The sequence below is a fragment of the Podarcis cretensis genome (assembly GCF_951804945.1).
Source record: "Podarcis cretensis genome assembly, chromosome: 2".
Classification (NCBI taxonomy): Eukaryota; Metazoa; Chordata; class Lepidosauria; order Squamata; family Lacertidae; genus Podarcis; species Podarcis cretensis.
The window spans coordinates 27,160,037-27,181,781 of record NC_137171.1 but is presented as its reverse complement, the minus strand read 5'-3'; the positions used below and the strand labels follow the sequence as shown (position 1 = coordinate 27,181,781).

At 46.6% G+C, this 21,745-nt stretch overlaps 2 protein-coding genes across 11 annotated transcripts in view; both read left to right on the top strand.

Annotated features, from left to right (window-relative positions):
- Positions 1-14,262, top strand: part of SDK2 (sidekick cell adhesion molecule 2) — a 337,529-nt gene extending 323,267 nt beyond the window's left edge. For 4 of the 9 annotated variants that reach the window (XM_079965322.1, XM_079965324.1, XM_079965321.1 and 1 more), the window contains 6 exons: positions 2,998-3,162; positions 3,300-3,440; positions 5,269-5,340; positions 5,757-5,895; positions 6,018-6,165; positions 11,803-14,262. In XM_079965322.1, the coding sequence (XP_079821448.1) occupies positions 2,998-3,162; positions 3,300-3,440; positions 5,269-5,340; positions 5,757-5,895; positions 6,018-6,165; positions 11,803-12,156 (1,019 nt within the window). In that variant the 3' untranslated portion in view covers positions 12,157-14,262. The remainder of the gene's footprint in view (positions 1-2,997; positions 3,163-3,299; positions 3,441-5,268; positions 5,341-5,756; positions 5,896-6,017; positions 6,166-11,802) is intronic. The other 5 variants (XM_079965327.1, XM_079965325.1, XM_079965329.1 and 2 more) reach the window with 3 other exon arrangements.
- Positions 14,263-17,257: 2,995 nt separating this feature from the next.
- CDC42EP4 (CDC42 effector protein 4) overlaps positions 17,258-21,745 on the top strand; it is a 49,607-nt gene continuing 45,119 nt past the window's right edge. For both annotated transcript variants that reach the window (XM_079965637.1, XM_079965639.1), the window contains exon 1: positions 17,258-17,644. The gene's annotated coding sequence lies outside the window, so the exon portion shown is untranslated. The remainder of the gene's footprint in view (positions 17,645-21,745) is intronic.

Below are 21,745 nucleotides of genomic sequence, written 5' to 3'. Positions count from 1 at the left end.
GAAAGTCAGCGCTTCTGTTATGCAAGTTCTCTCTCCTGGTCCCAGATAACCAAGAGGTCGTGCTTACCCACTGGTAACTGTGCTCTGCAAATGTTCAGAGGCATCAGGTGGTATCCAACTAAGTCTTATTCAGTGCAGACCCATTGAAACTAATGACCATGACTAAGTTAGGTCCATTGATTTCACTGGGTCTTCTCTGAGTAAGCCTTAGTTGAATGCCACCCATTTTCTCTTTATTATTCTGGCGTATATTGTAGGCTGATCCCATAACTGTCAACTTTTCCCTTTTCTTGCGAGGAATCCTATTTGGAATAAGGGAATTTCCCTTTAAAAAAGGGAAATGTTGACAGCTATGGCTGATCCAGTTGTAGCTTGGAAAGGGAAGGAAGGTGCCGTGGTGCAGAGGGAAAAGTGTTGCACTGGGGGATTGTGAGAGTAAGAACCACCTGCCTTTTGGAGACCATAGCTGGTGTTTCCCGCAGGAGTACAGCCAAGAAATGCAGGGCACCTGCCTGCCAGTTGATTTAGCATCCATAAGACATTCACCTGTCCTGGCTGCATCTGATGGTGCCTGGAATGGATGTCACCTAGCGAGGTAGAACTCAAAGGGCACTGCAGGGTAGGAGCACGAGTCTTTCAGCACGAACCTTCGTGGCAATTAACAAGCCCCGCGCCACGCCATCTGCTCTTCCCTGTCCTCTCTCCCTTTTACTCACAGCAGCCTCATTAAAAAGCAAGCCAGAGTCCATTTCAAAGCACAGGAGTGATTTATCCCCTTGCATCTGCCCTGCTCTTGGGCTGCAGGTCCATCAATCATCCTCTCCATTCCCCAAAGGGAGACGGGAGCAGGCAGAATGTTTCATGAGCCACAAGCTTCCTCTTGGGGATGGAGACTCTCCCCCTCGAGTCAATCCCTAAAGGAGCTTACACGTTAGAAGCAAGCAATTTGCCTGCATTGAGCGAAGCAGGTTGTAATCCACCATCATAAACAACCTCTTGGACACGCGAGGAAATGGACACATACAAGTTGGGAGACCCGACTCACCTGAGGTTTGCACACTGGCAGTGGCATAGCGTGGGTTGGCAGCACCCGGGGCAAGGCAAGTAATTTGCTCCCCCTAACCCGTGGATTTGCGCCCCCTAACCCGTGGATTTGTGCCCCCTAACCCTAACCCCCAGATGTTGCGCCCGGTGCGGCCAGCCCCCCCTGCACCCCCCATGCTACGCCACTGCACACTGGAATGTGAGAGCTTGGATATCCAGTCCCTTGTAGCTGGTGTTAGGACCCAGAGACGTCCTAATTAAGTAATCGCCAAACTGCATGCTGAGTACAGTATGCTAATACGGCACAAAAGAGCTGTTAAATGTGCCATGAGAAATAAATGTTCTGCGAACCCAAAGTACCCACCCACTGAGGAGGCCGCCCATTGTCTCTTCGGATTAATTACCAACCTGACCTAGTCTCCTCCAAGTCACCCTCTGCCTTTAGGAAAGACCATTCTGCACCATCTCTGCAGCGAGTGTTAACAGGGTCGATGAAGCTACTCCTGGTTCAGATAGTGCAGGAGCAGAATCTCTTGCCTTGAGGAGGGAGGCAGTGACTCACAATGGCATTTCCGGGGCAGGGATGGTGGGTCAGGTTGAGAGTGTCTGTAGTAATTCAGATCACCCAAGGAGCCCAGAGTCGTGTGAAGCAAGTACAGTGGTATCTCCAGTTAAGTACTTAATTTGTTCCGGAGGTCCGTTCTTAACCTGAAACCATTCTTAACCTGAAGCACCACTTTAGCTAATGGGGCCTCCCACTGCTGCTGCGCCGCCGCCACACGATTTCTGTTCTCATCCTGAAGCAAAGTTCTTAACCCAAGGTACTATTTCTGGGTTAGCGGAGTCTGTAACCTGAAGCGTATGTAACCTGAAGTGTATGTAACCCAAGGTACCACTGTAAGGACATTTTATTTGGCCACAATGTGCACAGAAAAACCTCATCACCGCTCTGTTAGCCTTCCTGTGGGCTTCTCCCATTGTTCTTCTGAGAGTCATGGGGCACGTAGAGATTGCTTTGTCTTCACCTGTTCTTTGCCAGCTTGGACGCCGACAATATAGCCTTGGTCTATGTATGATTTTGATGCTGAGAGGGGGCTGCCTATTTCTGCCGAATTACCATGATGTGCCACAAATGAAAGGTCTTTTGTGACACCCCCCCCCTCAATTTAAGGTTCCAAAAATATTTTAGCTCATTCAATTGATGTTAATGCTATTACTGACAAGGCTGGTCTTTCCTTTAGGACTACACTGGCTTCAGGTCTACCCAAGAGTCCTCCAGCACTGTGACCTGCTGTTGTCTTGAGCATACTGTTCAGCAATATGTCTTTGCCACTCCTCTCTGAATCAGAGAGCCTTAGGGATTATAATGTCTCAAGAGTCAATTTAGCCCACCTTCTGGGTTGGCTCCATCATCAGATATGTAGAACTAATTAAAGCCGAAGCTTCCTGGACAGTTATGTACCCGGCATACCTTTTAAAGAACAAGGACATTTTCAGAACCCCTTCTTCCGTCAGTCAGTCTCTTCAGAGCTGGAGTTTCTTCTGCGTTACTTAATAACCTTATACACGCAGTCAAATGTCTGCAAATACATTTTGTATGAGCAGCTTGAGCTTCATTTGACCATTCTTTATTCAAACGTATAAAAAATTAAGGATCACTGGCATGGACATCATGCTAACATAGCAAATAATTATGTGAACTTTGCAAATGTCTGGAAATAGGTTGTATCAATTATTGTCATTTTTAGGGAGAGGAAACAAGGGTTTTCGGTATATATTCAGCATTATAGGTCTCCTCATTCACTTCCCAGGGCAGTGGTTATGAATTATTTCCCCATGCTTGCGTTTTTTGTGTGTGTGTGTGTGTTTGCAATGAGTTTATAGGTGCATAGACACACACATGCATTTCCTGTTGCAAATTCACTTGGTTTTTTTCCTCTCTCTCTCTTCTAGATGAGGGGCTCTGGGACATTCTCATCAAAGACATTCCCAAGGAAGTGACCTCATACACCTTCAGCATGGACATATTGAAGCAAGGTGTCAGCTACGACTTCCGGGTCATTGCTGTCAATGACTACGGCTATGGAACACCCAGCTCTCCCTCCCCATCGGTTTCAGGTAACAGAGGTGAAAGTCAAACACTCCCTCAGGTCAGGGTCACTAAGCCCTGAGCAGAGGCTATAGGAAACAATGTGTGTGGGTGGCCTTTCAGGGAAAGGGTGTCTGATTGCTCCGTGCTGCCTGCTGTCTTGCAGCCCAGAAAGCCAATCCTTTCTATGAGGAGTGGTGGTTCCTGGTGGTCATTGCTCTGGTGGGACTCATCTTCATCCTCCTGCTGGTCTTTGTCCTCATCATCCGAGGGCAGAGCAAGAAGTATGCCAAGAAGTCCGACTCAGGTGGGTGCTAACAACATCGTATTGAGATGTCCTTTCCCCCTAATTAAGGCTCCTTCCTTTGAGAGTATTGAATACGAACACGGTGGAGAGATTTCAATAGCAGCTTTGAAGCTGTATCCCATGTGGAGCACATTAGTGAGTATGTAGCAGGAAGCGACACCGTACATTCCACTGGTCCAACAACCTTAGATTTGCTCCTTGTGGCCTTCTAAGCACCAACCAGGAGATGATACTCCTGCCTGCAGCATCCTGACTACAAACCTCTTCCCCAAGCCAATGGCCCACCTATGAGAATTTCCACCCACTCCTCTTGGATGTTATATTCTTTTGTTCTCCTTGCATGCCCTGGTCACTATCCCAGCTAGCATGACCAAAGCCCAGGGATTATGAGAACTAGAGTCCAACAACATCTGGAGGGCATCACATCACCAACTACCCCAATCTAAGCTAAGACTCCTGAATTCCAGTTACCCAATTAAAATTGAACCAGCTCTCTCAGTCATTTGAGCAGGGTGAGGGAATCTTAAATGCAAAACCTAGCTTTAACTGTTCTTCAGCTGGCTGGGACTTACCCTAAGAATCCTCCTCTCTAGTGCCTGCTTGTGGTATGTTGGGGGTGGGGTGGGGGGTGGAGTCAGTGACCTTGTTGACGCCACTCCAAGCTGACACGTAAAATAAATGGCTTCGTGTCCCAGCCACCACCAGAGGCAACTGCAGAGGTCACCAGGGCAAGATAACACGACTGTGTTTGCTTTGCTCTAATTGTGAGGAAAATCTGAGCTTTCCTCTTAAATAAGTGAAATGGATGGGAGAAGTGAGTTTGTGTGGGGTGGCATCTTTGGGAACAATGGCTTGCAACGATTGTTTGCAAGTCACTTTCCTTGTGTAGGTGCACACAGCCGCAGGGAAAGAAGCTTCTGCGTCATCACGCGTGTAGCAGTTTTCAAACATCTGCATGTGGCAAAAACCATTTTCATGCAATATGGTGCTCACAAGGGGTCCCCCGCTCCCCCCCCCAACCTTGAAGAACTATGTAGAAAAACTGATGTTTTGAATTGGCCCTTAATCTACAGCCTTAGAGATATACGAAGTCATTTTTAACACGCTGGGCCATGTGTCCAAAATATCATCTACTCTTGACTGGCAGGGGCTCTCTGAGGTCACAGGCTGGAGCATTTTAGCCCTTGTTGTCAGGAGTTGCCAGGAATTGAACCTGGGAAGTTATGCATGCAAAGCATAAGCTTTTCCACTGAGCTATTATCTCTGCCCACCTATGGTCCCTCCCCAGAGGCCTTCAGAGAGGACTGGGAGGGTATGTGGCAAAGGCAGAAAGTGACTTTTGCTCTTTTGCTTGGGTGGGAAGAATGCATTTATTTCTTTATTTTAACTCTGCTCTTCAGCTGAAAAAGGCTGTCACATCAGCTTACAGTAAGATGCTCCCTGCACTCAAGCTCAGGAAAGGAAAGGTGATTGAGGAGGGAGGAGGGGTAAAACAAACACAGGCACAAGTTCTTGGCTACAAAGTTCTTACATGTGTTCATTCTGGCAGGGAGGGATGCAGCAAGCTCTTGCTAGAGGCTCCTTCTCTGGCTGATGGATGGAGCCATGGATTCCTGTTTCCATGATGTTCTTCCAGGGAGGCGGGGGGGGGGGGGGGAGCCACCCAGCAGCCCTTGGTCTCCTGGCCAAAGGCCCAGGCCAAGAGGGTGCTTCCCCTCTGCTCTGCAGCCTCTCTGCAACTAACCTCTTAGAAAGCTCTTCTCGGCGCTTGAAACCAAGAGCATATGAACTGCTTCTTCAGTTCAAGCAAATTCTTAACTCACTTTAGCTCCTGTACTGTTCCCACGGAAGATCTCAAAGAGGAAGATAGTCAAGGAACAGTATGTGGATTTTCCCAGAGGTACAGTACAAGATGTGCTTAAAGTGTGTGTGTGTGCGCGCGTGTGTGTGTGTGTGTCCACAATGTGGGAGAGTAAGCTTTGCTCCCCTAAAATTACCCTTACAGGAACACCTAATAACCTGTGCCTTTGATGTACTTGGCATAGCCTCAAAAGGCTGTACCTAGCAGTTTACAGAGGTGGTAGCTGGGCATGCCACACCACTTACTCATCCAAAGGATTTTTGTGCCCCCTTTTCGTTTCCACGCCATCGTTTTTAAATCCTTGAATGGCACCCCCTAAATAAAGTCAGGAAGCTTGAAACAAGCCATTGAGCTTTGTTCTCTCTGGGGCGAGAATTTGGCCGCTGTCTCTTAGCCGCTAAGGAATCCTAAGATGATGACATCTTCTGTCCCCTTGGCTTCCCCCTCACCCCTAGGAAGCAACTCCAAGTCAAATGCCCTTGGCCACGGTGAGATGGTTAGCCTGGACGAGAGCAGCTTTCCTGCTCTGGAGCTGAACAACCGGCGACTGTCCGTGAAAAATTCCTTCTGCAGGAAGAACGGAATCTACACAAGGTACCAGAGGCTGTGCCCGTACAGTCGCAGAAAGGATTTGGTGTGGGGAGAGGGACCGAATTTGGGAAGGGCAGTTCTGCTCTCCTGCGCTAAACACTTTCCCTTTTTGAACGGAATCTCAGAGCTTCCATGTCTCTCCCGAGGTCCCCGCCAAGACCCAGCCCCGGCTCCCTGCACTACTCGGATGAGGACGTCACCAAATACAACGACCTCATCCCAGCGGAGAGCAGCAGCCTCACGGAGAAGCCCTCGGAAATCTCTGACTCGCAGGTGAGCCAAACGGAAAGGCTGGCAGTGGAGACATTTTTGGTTGAACTAGATCGAGGAGTACTAAGGTTGTTGAGGGACTGCAGCTGCAGAGAGAATAATAATAATAATAATAATAATAATAATAATTATTATTATTATTATTATTATTATTATTATTATTTATACCCCACCCATCTGGCTGGGTTTCCCCAGCACTCTGGGCAGCTTCCAACCGAATATTAAAAACAATACAGTGTCAGACAGGTATGGAGCCCCTCCAGCATAGACCAAGACTTACTGGAATGGTGAGAGGTTTAGAAGGGCTCCAACTTCCTGTATGTGTACGCCATACATTTAAAGCACATGGCTTACCCCAAAGAATCCTACGAAAATGTAGTTAACCCCCTCAGAGATCTACAGTTCCCCAGCCTCCTTAACAAACTACAGCTCCCAGGATTATTTGGGGAAATCGTATGCTTAGAATGCACTTTAAATATATGGTGAACACAGAGCCAGAATCACTGAGAAAACATGGGCTTTGCAAGAAGTGCGCACAGCACAAGAGATGCTGCCATGTGACAAAACGACATTGTCAGGTCGCTTTGTCCACAGGAGGCCTCTGTACAAGATCTTCCACTTCACGGAGCTGTCAGAAATGGCAAGATTCTGATTACGTCTTGGGTGTTTGATTTTCGTTGTTGTGTATACTGTGTATATACGGACAATGACAATAAATTTATCTAGAAGTAGCATGGGTTCCAGATCAGAAACAGTTTCTCAGAAAAATGAGGGGAAAGGGACCGGGGGAGGTGGAGAAATGAGTTCTAAGAAAGCTAGGTGGCAGAAGGTGGCGGATATCCATCTAAAATGAAAGAATACAGAAAATTTGCTAGAGTGGGTCCCATGTACACTAGGATTTACAATGAACCAACAAAAACCAGCCTTTTCTTTTTCTGGTGCCAATCATCGGAAAAACAAGCGGCAAGGATGGTTTTCTTCTCCTTCCTTGTTTTTGCAAACTTGATAGCTGTTGGGCTGGGATCCACCACAGTTATTTCCAACCACAGGGCTCTACCCCAGGCCTTGAAAAGATATTAGAGTTTCCCATTTCAAGAGCTGGCAGCTGCCACACTTGTGTGCGTGGTGGTGATACCAAATCCAAATTAAAAGATGCAATTTATTTCTCTATGACAGTGACACAGGTGGGTGGGAAGGGGACATTGCAGGGGGGGGTCAGAGAGGGCAGTTAAAAGAATTTATGGGCCACAAACAAATGCAAGTCAGGCTCCTATCTTGAGATTTAAATGGGGGGTTGTTGTCCTGTCAGTGGGGTGAAGTAGGAGCACCCTATTAAAAAGGTTTTGCTTGTTTTTTAAAGCCTGCTGTTTCCACAATGCCCAGGCCTTTACCAGTGTGCTCTGCTTACCCTCTTCTCTTCAAGTTTGTGACTGTGAGTACTGGAGGAGTTTTGCAAAGCAGGAAGGAAAATACAGTGGTACCTCGGGTTACATACGCTTCAGGTTACAGACTCCGCTAACCCAGAAATACAGTGGTACCTCGGGTTAAGTACTTAATTCGGAGCACGATTTCTGTTCTCATCCTGAAGCAAAGTTCTTAACCTGAAGCACTATTTCTGGGTTATCGGAGTCTGCAACCTGAAGCGTATGTAACCTGAAGCGTATGTAACCTGAGGTACCACTGTAGTACCTCAGGTTAAGAACTTTGCTTCAGGATGAGAACAGAAATTGTGCTCTGGTGGCGCGGTGGCAGCAGGAGGCCCCATTAGCTAAAGTGGTGCTTCAGGTTAATAACAGTTTTAGGTTAAGAATGGACCTCCAGAATGAATTAAGTACATAACCAGAGGTACCACTGTATGTCCCCCCCTTGACAAAGTGCAGAGTGAATTCTCTGAGCAAAGAAACTACCCATGTCCTCAGTCCTGGTTGATTCAACTTACTAGACAGCCAACCTGCCTGAGGCAAATCTGGTGTCTGATCCCTCTACCTCCTTCTGGAGAATGAGGTGGTGATCAGAGGCACCAGCTGGGTACTAGTAAGGGAGAAGCAGGCAGACATCTGCCCCCCAAAAGTCAGGACTGGGACACATTCAGCTTGTTTCAGCCAGGCCTTTCTTCCCCTTGCCCTGTTGCCAATAGCAACAGGCACTAGCAGTTCTGAGGCTGACAGGAGTTGGCAACCCTGCCAGGCTATAACAAAATGGCTCCTTTGTCCTCTCCTTAGAAACAGAAGCCTGGCCAAGTGGCCGGGGCACCCTTGGTGCCATTAGGCAGGCGGAGGAATTGCTGCCATGGCGATGTGTCCACGCCGCTAATACAGCTAGGTGCAAATTTCTCCAGGACTGATCATAGGCCCCTGACATAAGAGGGCTTGAGGCATGGTTTGTACCCAGCCAGTGCCGAACAGAAGGCTGCAGAACAGCTGGGTGTTCTGTAGCTCTGTCAGCGGCCACTGCAAACGGTTGCTCCTCAGAGCTGTCATGCCGGGCACTCAGATTTCCACAATGCTGCCATGTACCATATGTCCAGCCCAGCAAAGGATTTCATTAATATCTGAGATTTGTAGCTGGACTCGCAGGCAGCTCTTCCAGCAGTTGTAACGAAAGATTCAGGGGTGCCTGGAGGAGCTGCTTTAAAATCGGGCTGTTTCCCAGCAAACGAAAGTCGCCTCTTAACCCAGAGTAAATGTGTTGATGTGAATGAAGATCCTGGCATTCTGTGGTATTGCAAATGCTGCATGATGTTGGAGGGGGTAGTCAATGAGGCCCTGGGATATCTGGGTTTCCCAGAGCATCCCACTGTATCACAGGTGGCAAACCTTCCAGATGTTGGTACTCTACCTCCCATCTGCCCCAGCTGGCATGTGAATAATGAGATTATGGGAGTTGTAGGCCAGGAACATCTGGAATTCACCATCCCTGCCTGATATACAAGGTGACTGTGAATTGGAATTCACCTATTTTGTCCAAGTGTGATCCTAAAGTTAAGCATATATGAAACTTGGGTTTCCAGAACATGTAAAAGAGTAGAGAGGTGGGGCATCTGAGGCCTAGATGTGCTCAGAGACCTAGTTTTCATCCTTTCTGTGTATGCATCTGGCCTTGCTGTTTTATATTGTACCCTTCCTGTCTCTGAAACAATGACCTATCATACTTCTCCTGCCGTCCCCCCACTTTGGAGATCCATAACGCACAGCTTTCATTTCCTAGTGGAGCCCCCTTCTTTCTCTCGGCAACTTCCTCCACACCGTGGGTCCCCCCTTCCTCCACCATCATCCCTTGAACCAGTGGAATGAGTACTTCTGAGGAACGGCTAAGAGCTGAACTGAGCCGAAAGCTGCCACTTGATCTCTTCCCTGGCTAGGCTGTGGATTCTCATGAATGGTCTCTATTGTGCTTCTGCAAATGGAGAAGCTGAATTCAATTAGGGAGAGCAGAGGGAGAGTTGAAGGGAGGAAAATGAGCCAAGTCTGCCCTGTCCTGGCCAGTCCCCCCCCCCACCTCCTTCCCTCTACAATTTTTTTTTAACCAGATGTTCCCATAGATGGAATACTTGGTTACTGGCCGATTACTTTTGGAAGTAGAAAAAGAACGTGTTGCTATAGTGGCTTGAGTTGCTGCACTAGGGATTTTGAAGCCCACCATAATTTCAGGAGTTCCTGAAATCTTAAATTGTCAAGCAAAGGGCATGTAAACCTCTCATTTATTTATTTTTAATGATGAAACTTTCCCATTATATGAGTGATGTGAGAAGTAAATGCTGTGTAAAGGAAGTCTTAAAAGTGGAGCATGAGGATGAAGAAAGAACCAAGAAACTAACTGCAGGTTATCCTCGTGATTTGGCTCATTTCAGCCTCTAAGACTAGCAGTAGAGTTACCGTATGTATCACAGGTGGCAAACCTTCCAGATGTTGGCATCACCAAACTCGGCCCTCCAGATGTTTTGGAACTACAACTCCCATCACCCCTAGCTAACAGGACCAGTGGTCAGGGATGATGGGAATTGTAGTCCCAAAGGGCTGAGTTTGGGGGTGCCTGCTGTAAAGAATACGGCTGCCATGATGCTCTCCTAAATTGATTTGCATCATTACTTATCTCCTGTTAAAAGAAATAAGCTAGAGATTGCCCTTTTCGTTGGGCCAGTTCTTCCTTACTGTTCCTGCTTCTCTCATCTCTTCCACTCCTCCCCACTTTTTCCACTGTCCTCACATTGATCCACAGCCTGTTTATATTGCAGATAATCCTAAAACATGGAACAATGATTATATCCCCCTCATTTCTGGGAAAGAGAATGCAGAAAGCAAAAAAGGCAGTTTCCTCTTAGTACTGTAACCATTTAGGATAGTCAGCTTAATCAAAATTGTTTGCAAATTAATCGCACGCAGCCCTATAATCAGTTAAAACAAGATGAATTTCATCTTTCCTAAATTTAATTGTCAATAACTTTTAGATATGTTGAGGGAAGTATACTGGCAATCTAATTTAAAAGGAGCTGCCCCTCATTAGAAGGAAAGTCTGTCTCTCATATTTCCCTTTTCATTCCCCATTAAGGTAACGTTGCAGCTAATATAACAAAAAAGGAAACAACTGTGCCTTTCATGCACAGCACCGGGTATAGGGCGGCATACTGCTACTAATGATAATAATATTAGTAATAATCATAGTGTTGATGAATCCCTGCTGTTTGAGACCAAAAAAATGCTGAGGAGAGAGAGTGGATTGCATCAGGTAACCATCTTCTCTGGCTGTGTTTGCTTATGGAACTAGAAATCTTCCATATATATCATAATCCACTAAAATACTCTGAAGCTTCCCACTGGGAAAACAAGTTGCTAGTCTATGTAGATGGGCCCTTGGGTAGGGTTACCAGATGTCCCCGGATTTGCAAATCTGTCCCCAGACAAATTCTGTCTCCAGAATGTTCCCAGATTTGCAAATCTGTCCCCTGGAAACGTGGCAACGGCAGCCTCAGCAGCCCGGAGCCAGCCTGGTACTGCAGTTGGCTCTGGCTGGCTTCAGGAGCTGCTCGCTGCTGTGGCATCCGCCATTTTTCCTCACTGGAAGTCTCCATATGATGTGGTTTGTTCCACTGCCAAAGGGGAACTGGGGACGTCTGGCACTGCAGATCTCCTGCCCCCTTCCCCCTTTGTTTTGACTGATTGAGGGAGGCTCGGGAGTTGAGGGCGGCCGGCCGTTGCCCAGTTTTTAAAAAACTTGACGCATTTATGTTTCACAAGAAAGAAGGGTTTTGTACCTTGCCTGGCAGAGAAACCGTGCGCCTTGCGTCCCTCATGGACAACGGCCACCCATGGCTCCCAAGCCTCCCCCAGTCTGTCAAAACAAAAGGGAAAGGGGGCAGGAGATCAGGGAAGGATTGGGAGTCATGGGTGGGCAGTGCACCATTGCCCAGATTTTTAAAAACTCTGCACATTTATGTTTCACAGGGTGCGAAAGAAGGGCTTTGCACCTTTATACAATTTGCCTCACCATCCCCACTACTGACTCCCTGTTGCTACCCAGCTTCAAAAAATAAATAAAAAAGTGTCCCCGGTTTCATTGAAAAAAATCTGGTAACCATATCCTTGGGTCTAATCCGGCGGATCTCTTCTAATGCTCCTCTTCTCTTTCCCTTTCCCTCCACAGGGAAGTGACAGTGAGTACGAAGTGGATCAGAACCAACAGAAAGCCCATTCTTTTGTCAACCATTATATCAGCGACCCAACTTATTACAACTCATGGAGGCGCCAGCAAAAGGGCATCTCCCGGGCTCAGGCCTACAGTTATACAGAGAGTGACTCCGGAGACCCTGACCACTGCCCAATGTCCAACAGCACCAGCACCCAACAGGGCAGCCTCTTCCGACCCAAACCCAGTAGGACTCCAACCCCACAAACCCCAGTCAACCCTCCCAGCCAGCAGAGCACCCTTTACCGACCCCCCAGTAGCCTTGCCCCAGGGTCCAGAGCCCCTATTGCTGGGTTTTCTTCTTTTGTTTGACATTTCTAAAAGAGAGAAGAAAAAAGAGAAGAAAATATGGATAAAGAAGAACAAAATAATGGATATAATAATAATAACAATAATGAAGAACATTTCGGATCCAGAATTATTATTATTTTCAGAGGCAATGAGAAGATCATGTGGGAGACAATCAGTCATAGTTGAGTTTGGAATCATTGACTGCTGCTGCTTCTAGTATTGCACAGTGCTCTTCAAAGGAACTACCTGTTTGCAAACATACACCTGGAGCAGGACAGGAGATGTGCCTGTTTTCAGGCCTAGAGTTGAAGGAAGGAAGAAAGGCAACAGGGTAAAAGATTGGGAGCCCCAAAGCTAAGACAATGTTTGGTGTTGCAGACCACCTTCTTGCAGATCAACGTTCTAGGCAGGCAAAGAAGTAGGGAATTGATGTTTTTCAGAATAGTCTCTCTGGGTTTGATTTTGATTTTTGATTTTTGTTCACCAACCAAAGCTCGGAGGGGAACGGGTTAGGGCTCCACAAGCTGTAAATATGAGCCACTTGGACTGCTGCAGCCAGTGCTCCAAGGAGCTCAATGGCAGCACCTAGTAGCGTGCTGTCCATAGGAACATGTTCTCAGTAACTAGCAACTGGCCAATGAGAGAGAGGCAGACTCAAGAAGACCCTCCCACTGCGATGTCATGATGGTTCTTTGGGGGAGCGGCAACAAATGCCGAAGAGGAATCCCAGTCTCTGAAGCTACCTTGAATGGACTATAGAGGATTAGGCTGGGCGACCACCACCTATGTTCAGACCAGCTTTGCCTCCACTTTGCTCTTCCACTCACCTCTGGAACAGAAGTTAGCCGAGCTGAAAAGCGCTGACCAGAGACAGTGTGGTTTCTTTTTATGCATTTTGGTTTGAGGATAGGAGAGTACGTTTGAGAATCCTTGGGTGGAAGTTGTAAAATTCAAAGGAATCAATGCATTGTCACTTGGCAGGAAAGAGATGCTGTCCGTATCAGCTCAGTGGAAAGCGCTCTCCCCCTGGCTTTGTCGGAGAGCTGAGCACCTGCAGCCAAACCAAGCCACGAGGCAGAATCCATCCCACATGGTTGGATAGTCTCCCAGCGCCCTGATTTCTTCTCAGTTCCCCTTTTTCCCCATTCACTTCATTGGACAGGGAGAGGGCAAGGGGGAAGCCCCCATCCAATCTAAGTGCAATTTGAGGGGGCGTTCAGGGAAAAGGAGATAACTTTATATAATATAAATGCTGCACAGCCCCTTGGTACTGGCTTTAGAATGGACAACCTCAAGAGGCTGAACTGATGCCTCATTGCAGCGTTTTCTCTCCTCCTCCTGGTATCAAAACTAAACATTCTCCTTAGTTCCATAGAAAAGGAGAGTTTGTCCCCAATTCCCCTTTTATATAGGTTTTTTATTATTATCATTCACAGCACACAAACATTTAAGGTGGGGAGAGGGAATGGGAACAGAGTGGAGGGTATTGAGGAAGTGATGCATTGAAAGTGATTGTCTATCCCTCTCCCTGTCTCTCTTTGTTTTGCTATCTTTTCGAATTCTGTTTTAGCACAAGGGTTATGGGAGAGGCAGGTGGGAAATTATGTTTGTTTCTTTTTGGCCTAGCAGAATACACACACGCACACACACACACACACACACACACAGAGTGCCTACTGAGCCCCAAGATCTGCGGTGGCCATCTCCCCCAACCCCCACAACAGAGTTGTGGGCTAGAGCAGGGCTGGGGGTCCTGTTGCCCTCCAAATGTTGTTGGTCTACAGCTCCCCTTCGGCCTCAGGCAATATGGCCCAGTGATCGGGGATGATGGGAGTTTGAGTAGTCCATCAACACTGGAGTGCTACAGGTTCCCACTCGCCAGGATAGAGCAGACAGCAAGCTCAGGAACAGTGGCTGACCAGGTGGGGGAGAGAGGAAAAAAAGAAAATATGAGCATTATGCTCTAGCTGGGTTACCTTCTTTCCTGGAAGTACTAAGGATATAGCTATTTCCATTATAACCCCTTCACCCCATGCCTTTATTTGCACATTGTTTTCAAAGCCTGGTTTACAAAGAATTGAACCTGGCACATAGGGTCCTTTTAATAAAGAATCAAAATGCAAATCATACAGTTTGTGGGGTTGTTTTGTTTGCTCGTTGTTTCTACTCTGCTTCTTACAAGAGTGATCTTGTTGTGATTTAACAGTTGATTTGTGGAGTACACTCTCTTCAGCAGGAATGGTTGCAAACCGTTGGAGCTGTCAACCAAAGGAGCAAGCCATGAAGTTGTTTGATGATTATGGTAGAAGCATCCTTGGGCTGTCGTTTGATGCCATAGGAGTCGGCGGCCTAACTTAATTCAAAAGAAGGTCAAACAAGCTCATGACAGTATACCTATACCACTAATAGTATTAATGACAGGCAGATCAGCCATTCCCTGAGCTCATGTCTGCCCACCCCTGAACCTCTCTATGCTTTCTGAAAGCTATGATTGAACAGAGCTGTACCACTTGCCATGTCCTTCCTTAGCGCATCTACCAGAGACATTGGGCTAGATGAATTTAATTTTGAACTAATTTCAATACTTGCACAGTCTCTTTCGGGACTGTTGAAAAACTAATAAAAATACAGCCTTGAGTTTTAAGCAAACCAAGGCAGTTGTCTGCTGAGAATATGAAGCAATAGCTTGGAGAGGTCTGGGATATGCATGGCTTGCAACAAGCCATATATCCATATTGATCATTACTTAATTCCCCATGACAGCTAGCAGAACAGGACCTTAAATCTGTTCTGTTTTCTGCAAGCAAATGTGTGCTTTGTTTTCATGGACTGGTATATTTAGAGAAGGCACCAGAACCAACGTATCTCAATTCCCTGTACAACTAAAAATCTAAAAGAGCTGAGAGATGACGACACCCACCAACTTTATTATCACTCATGCTTAGTACCTTGATGTTTTAATGAGACAATTTCCAGGTGGATTTCCAATATACCATAAAGAGTGTAAAGTTATTGCATGGAATCAAAGGTATCTTTCCTCAAGGTTACAACTTCTGTTGTGGAGAAATTTCAACAAACGCATTCACCATCTGTATTTTTTCATGGATGGTTTCCTAGTACCACTCTTCTGTTATCTGTCCTGTGAATATCCATTTCCCTCACAGTTAAAAGGGGTGGAGAGCATTTGTCAAGTACCAAAGGGAAGTAGCAATGCTGATGGGGCAAGGACCCATGCCATTCTGGTGACCCAACATGGTCACATAAGGATCAAGGCTAATGGAATTCAAAATCAAGAGAACAAGGTCAAAATATTTTAGCATGGCTCACTGCATATTGTAGCTCAGCAGTGGGGAATCTTCAGTCTGTGGGCCCAATTAGGCCATGCCCACTTGCCCTACACTTGACATCATACATAATGTCAGGTGTGGGGCCGGTAAAGACTTAGCTGGACCAAAATAGCTCAGGCGGTAGAGCAGCAAACTCTTGATATCAGTGTTGCGGGTTCAAGCCCCACATTGGGCAAAAGATTCCTGCATTGCGGGGGGGTCTAGATGACCCTTCTACGAAAAGGGGCATTACAAGTGTGATAGTACAGTGGTTCCCTGCTCCAATATGTTCCTGTGAAGACAGGAACGTATTGACCAAACAATGTACAAAACTCCTTATCAAAGTGTGTGAGAGCATCCTTCAGTCAATGCACCTTAGCCACAAAATGTGCATACCACTGAGAGTCTTCTTTTAGAGATTGGTGGTTAACTACAGGGCCAGATGAGTACATCCATTTGGTCCACTGCCAAAGAGGAGTGAGCTGGAGTTGTTGCTGAGAGTACTCTGACTACTAAGCAACTGTAACTGTATGTCAGTATCAGCTTGTAGTGCAGAATCACTTGAGCGTGGGAAAACTTTCTTTTTAATGTCTTTGTAGTTAAGTTTTTAGTGGCTGGAGATAAAGGAAAAATGATGTCAGGCAACTTCTGAAGGGTCAAATGCCTCCAGTTCAAGCCTGAGATCTTGGCAGTTGTGAAATCAGAGAGTAACTACACTGACAGTCATGACTGTGGCCAAGCAGGCCATTATATTTTGGGGAAAGATGGAGGAGAAGTCAGAGAGAGCAGGGATGAGGTACCTGTGGCCCTCTGGAAGCCATTGGATTTAAACTCCCATCACAATAAGAACGCCAAGTAGAGACATGCTGGATGAGACTAAAGGCCTATTTTGCTAAGTATCCTGTTCTCACAGTGGCCGTAGTCAACCAACATTAGCTTGGGCTGATGAGAGCTGGAAACCAATGGCATCTGGAGTGTGGCAGTTCCCCCCTCCTCTGCCACAGATGATGCTGCACCTCTGTGTGTGAGAACAGACACAAGTGTGCATGGGTGTAACTGCTGCCCCACCGTTGAATCAAGTAAGTAAATAAAAATACTTAATGAAAAGTAGAAATAATCAGAATATTTGAAATTGAAATGCTCAGTGAGGTTACTTGTACCATGGAGCAGTCATTCAGTACCTAAGGCAATGGTGGCCAAACCCAGCCCTCTGATGTTTTTGGACTACAACTCCCATCAACCCTAGCTAACAGGACCAGTGGTCAAGGATGATGGGAATTTTAGTTCCAAAACTGCCGGAGGGCCAAGTTTGGCCACCACTGCCTAGAAACTTGCTATAACATAAGTTTGAGAACCAAAGTACCACTGTATATAAAAATGAGCAAACCAGTGATATTTTAGGGAGCAGGCTAGCAGGCGGGGCCCATGTCTTACGTCATAGGAGCCTACACAACACAAAACACTGTTGCTGTAGGTAGGTTTTATTTTATTTGTTTTTAATCTTATATTTTGGAAATGTACATACAGGGTTTCTTTCCCTTTAAATTCTTTGGGGGGCCCCAAGAGAGTGGGGCCCTAAGCTATAGCTTGTTTAGCTTAAACGTAAATCTGGCACTGCGAGTCATGGCTTGATCTCTACAGCAGAGGTTCCCCAATTCCTTGGACCACCGGTGGTCATCCACGAGCTTTCTGCTGCTCTTGGTCCTCCAAAGAGCAGCAGCAACAGCTCCCTCCTAAGAAGCCTGGGCTTCGTTGAGGCGGGAGAGGGGAGCTCCTCGTCCGGCCTCCCTCCTCAGCTTCTACCAGTGCAACCCCCCTTAGCTCCTTCGGGGCCTTTCAGCTGCAATAGCCACAAGAGGCAGGGAGCTAGCGAGCTCGTCGAGAAGGACGCCACTTTCTGGCAGCCTTTCCCGCGCTTTCTCCTCCATGTTTGCGTCTGCGTGCCAAGGGTCTTTTCCAGTCACGGCGCGCCAGGCGAGCGCTTGCTTGGTCCAGGCTGCTTTTCCTTTCCCACCCTCCCTCAACTGCTGCCGAGCCCCTCTTAATGCCTTCCAAGTTTCCTTTGCCCCCCACCCCTCCATTGAAATACTTCCGCGCCCTCCCCGTTTGAAGCAGAAGTCTCTTCCTTCAACAGTTTTCCTTCAACAGCCATCCTGGACGGCTGGCATCGTCGAGGCCACCAGGTAAGGTCAAAGCCAGGCTGCGGATCCGCGAGGTTTGCTTGCAAGAAGCTGCCGAGCCGAGGCTGCGACTTTCTGCACCTCTACCATTAGTTTTGGCGGGCGGGGGGGATTGCTTGTGAGTAAATAGGCAGGGGGAGGTTTGGAGAGAAAGGGTGAAGGGGCAGAACAGGAAATTAGGGATTTGGGTCGATAACGGGGCATCTGTGGAAAGCTTGGTGCACAAGCCTTGTCAGCCTATTCCCTCCCAACCCTCCTTAAACAGATGACTTGCCTTTTGCAACCAATCCTACCTACACACACAAATCCCACAGTAAATACCCTCAATTTCTTGTTCCATGCACCCAGTGCCCAATTTATGTATAAGCTAAACAAGCTATAGCTTAGGGCCCCCAAGAGAATTAGATGCCCAAAAAAATTTAAAGGGGAAAAAAACTTGATGTACATTTCCAAAATAAAAGATCAAACTTACCTACAGCAACAGTGTTTTGTGTTGTGTAGGTTCCTATGATGTAAGTAATGGGCCCCGCCTGCTAGCCTGCTCCCTAAAATATTCAACACAAAAAACAGCGACAATTTGTTGTTGACAAAGGACAGCTGGACATATAAAGCATTACCTTCAGTAACTTAGGGCCTCATCAAACCTATAATCCATTGCATTATATATGTATGTGTGTGTGTATTTTGTTGCATCTTTTATTTTTTATCTATTGTATTACAATTTGAATTCAGTTTTAATTCAAAATGTAATAAAAGGCAATTGAAAATCATACAGCATCTAGCACAGTGCATTGAAATTTTCTACAAAAGGCAGAAAAACCATTAAGTGGTCCCTTCAGAGTCCCAGCAATTTTCAAGTGATCCATTAGGTGGTTTTGTGGAGTAGTTTAGGAACCCCTGTTCTAGAAGGTTAATGGATGGCTTTCATGTGTGAACAAGCCATCAAATACTGAACAGGTAGAACATTCGTGTTTCCTTAGACACATGGGGTTTCAATGGAATCAATCCATACATTCATACATACACAGAAATCATATGCATGTGTGAACCAGCCCATATGAGAGTTATCTCTGACCTAGTCTTGTTTGGTTATACTTTGTGAGCAGCAGAAGTTGCCCTCTTGATAATTCCACACACACTCAGATGGGAAACTCAGGAAATAATTTCGCAGAAATAGAAGTTAAAACTCATCTGCTTACTCAAGCAATGTGTGGAGAAAGCCCAACTCAGCTGGCTGTCTTGTATTTTCTCTTGTGTAGCCCTGCATCTTCTTCCTACTGGTATAAAAAAGGGCTATATTAATAAAGCTAATTCCATACATTATAGGGCACAGCCATCTATTCTAATATCTGCCCCATCATTAAGCACCAGCATTATTAGCAAGAGGTTATTGAGAGGGGAAAGTGGCCAGCTGGCACCCTGCAGACTAGGATTTAATTAACCATTTATGTGAGGATGGGGCCTCTTGCTTGGATAATGTGGCTGCTCACTTGAAAGGGATTAACTCAGAGCCAGGGAATAGGTAATAAAGGCTTCTCTTGAGCAGCTGCCTTGGTGACTGGTAATTTAATTGGCGAGTCTGAAACCCATTAAAGAGAGGAGCATTGAAAAGCAGGGCGGAAGGGTCAGGGACACTCTGTCCTTGGGAAAGGGTCAAAGCCAAGGGAAGAACTTGACCTGCTCTAAGGGAGGAAGTTCCCAGAGCTAGAAATGAAGATTTAAGAAGGGTGTGTGTGACTGTAGGTGAAGAAACAGCACGGACGTTGTCGGCAGTGGGGTCAAGAAGATGCTTGCAGGTAGTGGTAACTGGTGCCCATTGGGACTTGTAGGGTGAAAGCTGAAGATGCCCACAGTAGGTAGAGCCAGAGCCAAAAACAGGCACAGCCAACTAATTCTATTTTTGCCCCCACCACCCTCCTTGCTGAGTTCTACAGCAGCAACATTGAGACTGAGAAGCAAAACGTGCCGGTTAGTGCAGACTGAGGCAATCCTATCCAGCTGTGTTGATGTGTTTCAATCTTAGTGTTTTTTATATTTATTATAAACTGCTTAGTTTATAATCGAGCAATATGTAAATTGTGCTACGTAAGCAAGTAAATTTTGCCTTAATAGAGACCAGCCTCCCCTGCTTTTGCAGGTACTGCAGGTTTTGGTGGAAGGGCCTTAGCTCTCCTCTACTTAACCCCACCCACTTAACATCATTCCTCTCCCACCTGTGGCTCAGCTCCTGTGTTAAAGTGGCCCCTTTCTTTCCTGGTTGCCTTAGTTAAGCCCTGTTACATGGAAGCCAAAGCAGATGCAAAACACAAGTGAGCAGCTGCGGTTCTTAATAAAGGGAGAGTGCTGGTTGAGCATCTGTTGATGTGCACAGTGGGGAGCAGAGATTTCTCAAAGCCTTTTTGCCTGTGTCTTGGCCATACTGGGCATTATAGGAGAAGTGGAGAACACTCTTCCCTCCAGTTTTTGTTGGACTCGACCTTCCATCAGCCCCAGCTCCAATGGTCAGGGTCAGGATGACGGAGAAATGTTGTGCAAAAACTTATGGAGGGCCACAGGTTTCCCAGCCCTGTGGGTGTTGTCAATTCTCTTCTTCCCTCAAGTATTTTTCTTACAATGTTTCTCCAGTGTTTCTCCTTATTGCTTTTAAACTGCTTGAAACCATTTTCCTGCCAGCTGCCATTTTATTACCTTTTTAGTATTGTTTTGTAGCATTTTAAATAGAAATTCAGTATACCCAAAGACTTCAGTGTATATTGGGGTGGGGGACTATGTACATATGTGAACACATGCAAAACAGTAGTTCAGCTATAATTTCTGGTGTATTAATACCATATGGCGCACACACACCCACACACATACACACGGCTTGCTTGTGAAGGAGTGGCCCTTTTGCGTTTCAAAATCCCACAGACATTTGCATGGTGGATAAACATGCACATCTACCCCAATTTGCATTTCACAGAATCATAGAGTCGGAAGGGAAACTGAGGATCATCTAATCCAGGGGTAGTCAACCTTTTTATACCTACTGACCACTTTCTTGATGGTAAAATTTCCTTACCGCCCGCCAGTGCTCAATGGAAGGAAGGTTCAGCTTGTGCTGTAAAACCCCCTACTGCCCACCTAGAATCCTAAAACGCCCACTAGTGGGCGGTGGGAACCAGGTTGACAACGCCATATCTATTCCAACCCCCTGCAATGCAGGAATAGGCAGCTCTCCCAACCGGGGATTGAACATGCAACCTTGGCATTATCAGCACCACGCTCTAACCAACTGAGCTATCCACATGTCCCACTTCAATTCTAGAGCACCATAAGGGAATTGTACTCTTAAGTGGTTTTCCACCCCGCTCCCCAATGTAGGAGGTATCTGTGAGAATGAAACAGAGACGAGCTTTTGAAACAAAGAGTCATACATGTGCCACAGACCATGGCTTACTGTGGATGGGAAGCAGGGCTGTGGAGGAATGCTAATCCCCACAGCGCTCTGGTTCATGCCATAAATAGTAAATGTGTCAGACAGAGTCATAGGTATTGATGCTTCAGTTTTTCTTGTGTTACGGAGCTTAGCAAATGGAATTAGATTGCGGGGCCTTTCTTCCTGATCCTGCTAGGAAGCACACACACACACACACACACACACCCCTTTCCTTCAACATACACACATCCCAGATGCTGGGTGGAAGATTTTGTTGCCTGCTGCTGCTGCTCCAACCCCAAGGATTAACCTCCATAGGAAGAGCTTGGAATGGGGGAGGGGGAAAGGATGGAGGAGGAAAGGCAATTCTGAGCCCACCAGGAGGCCATGCAAAGCCTTCCCCTCCCCCCACAGCGGCAGTGCTAAGCATCTTCTGTCTCCATGGCAACATATCTGTGGCTAGCTGCCCATTAGGTTACTTGGCTGTGGGCTTATTTTGCAATATATTATTTTTTTATCCCTCCTTCATTTGCTTGGAGATTTATGCTCTTTCCCAGCTTTTAGAAACAGGATTTCAGTTCTCCCCTCTCCAACCCCCCTTTTTTTAGCCCACATTTTTTGTACTGACACATATGGAGAGCACATGTTTTCCCAAAGCCACAGCTCTCTGTTTGAGATGGGAAGGC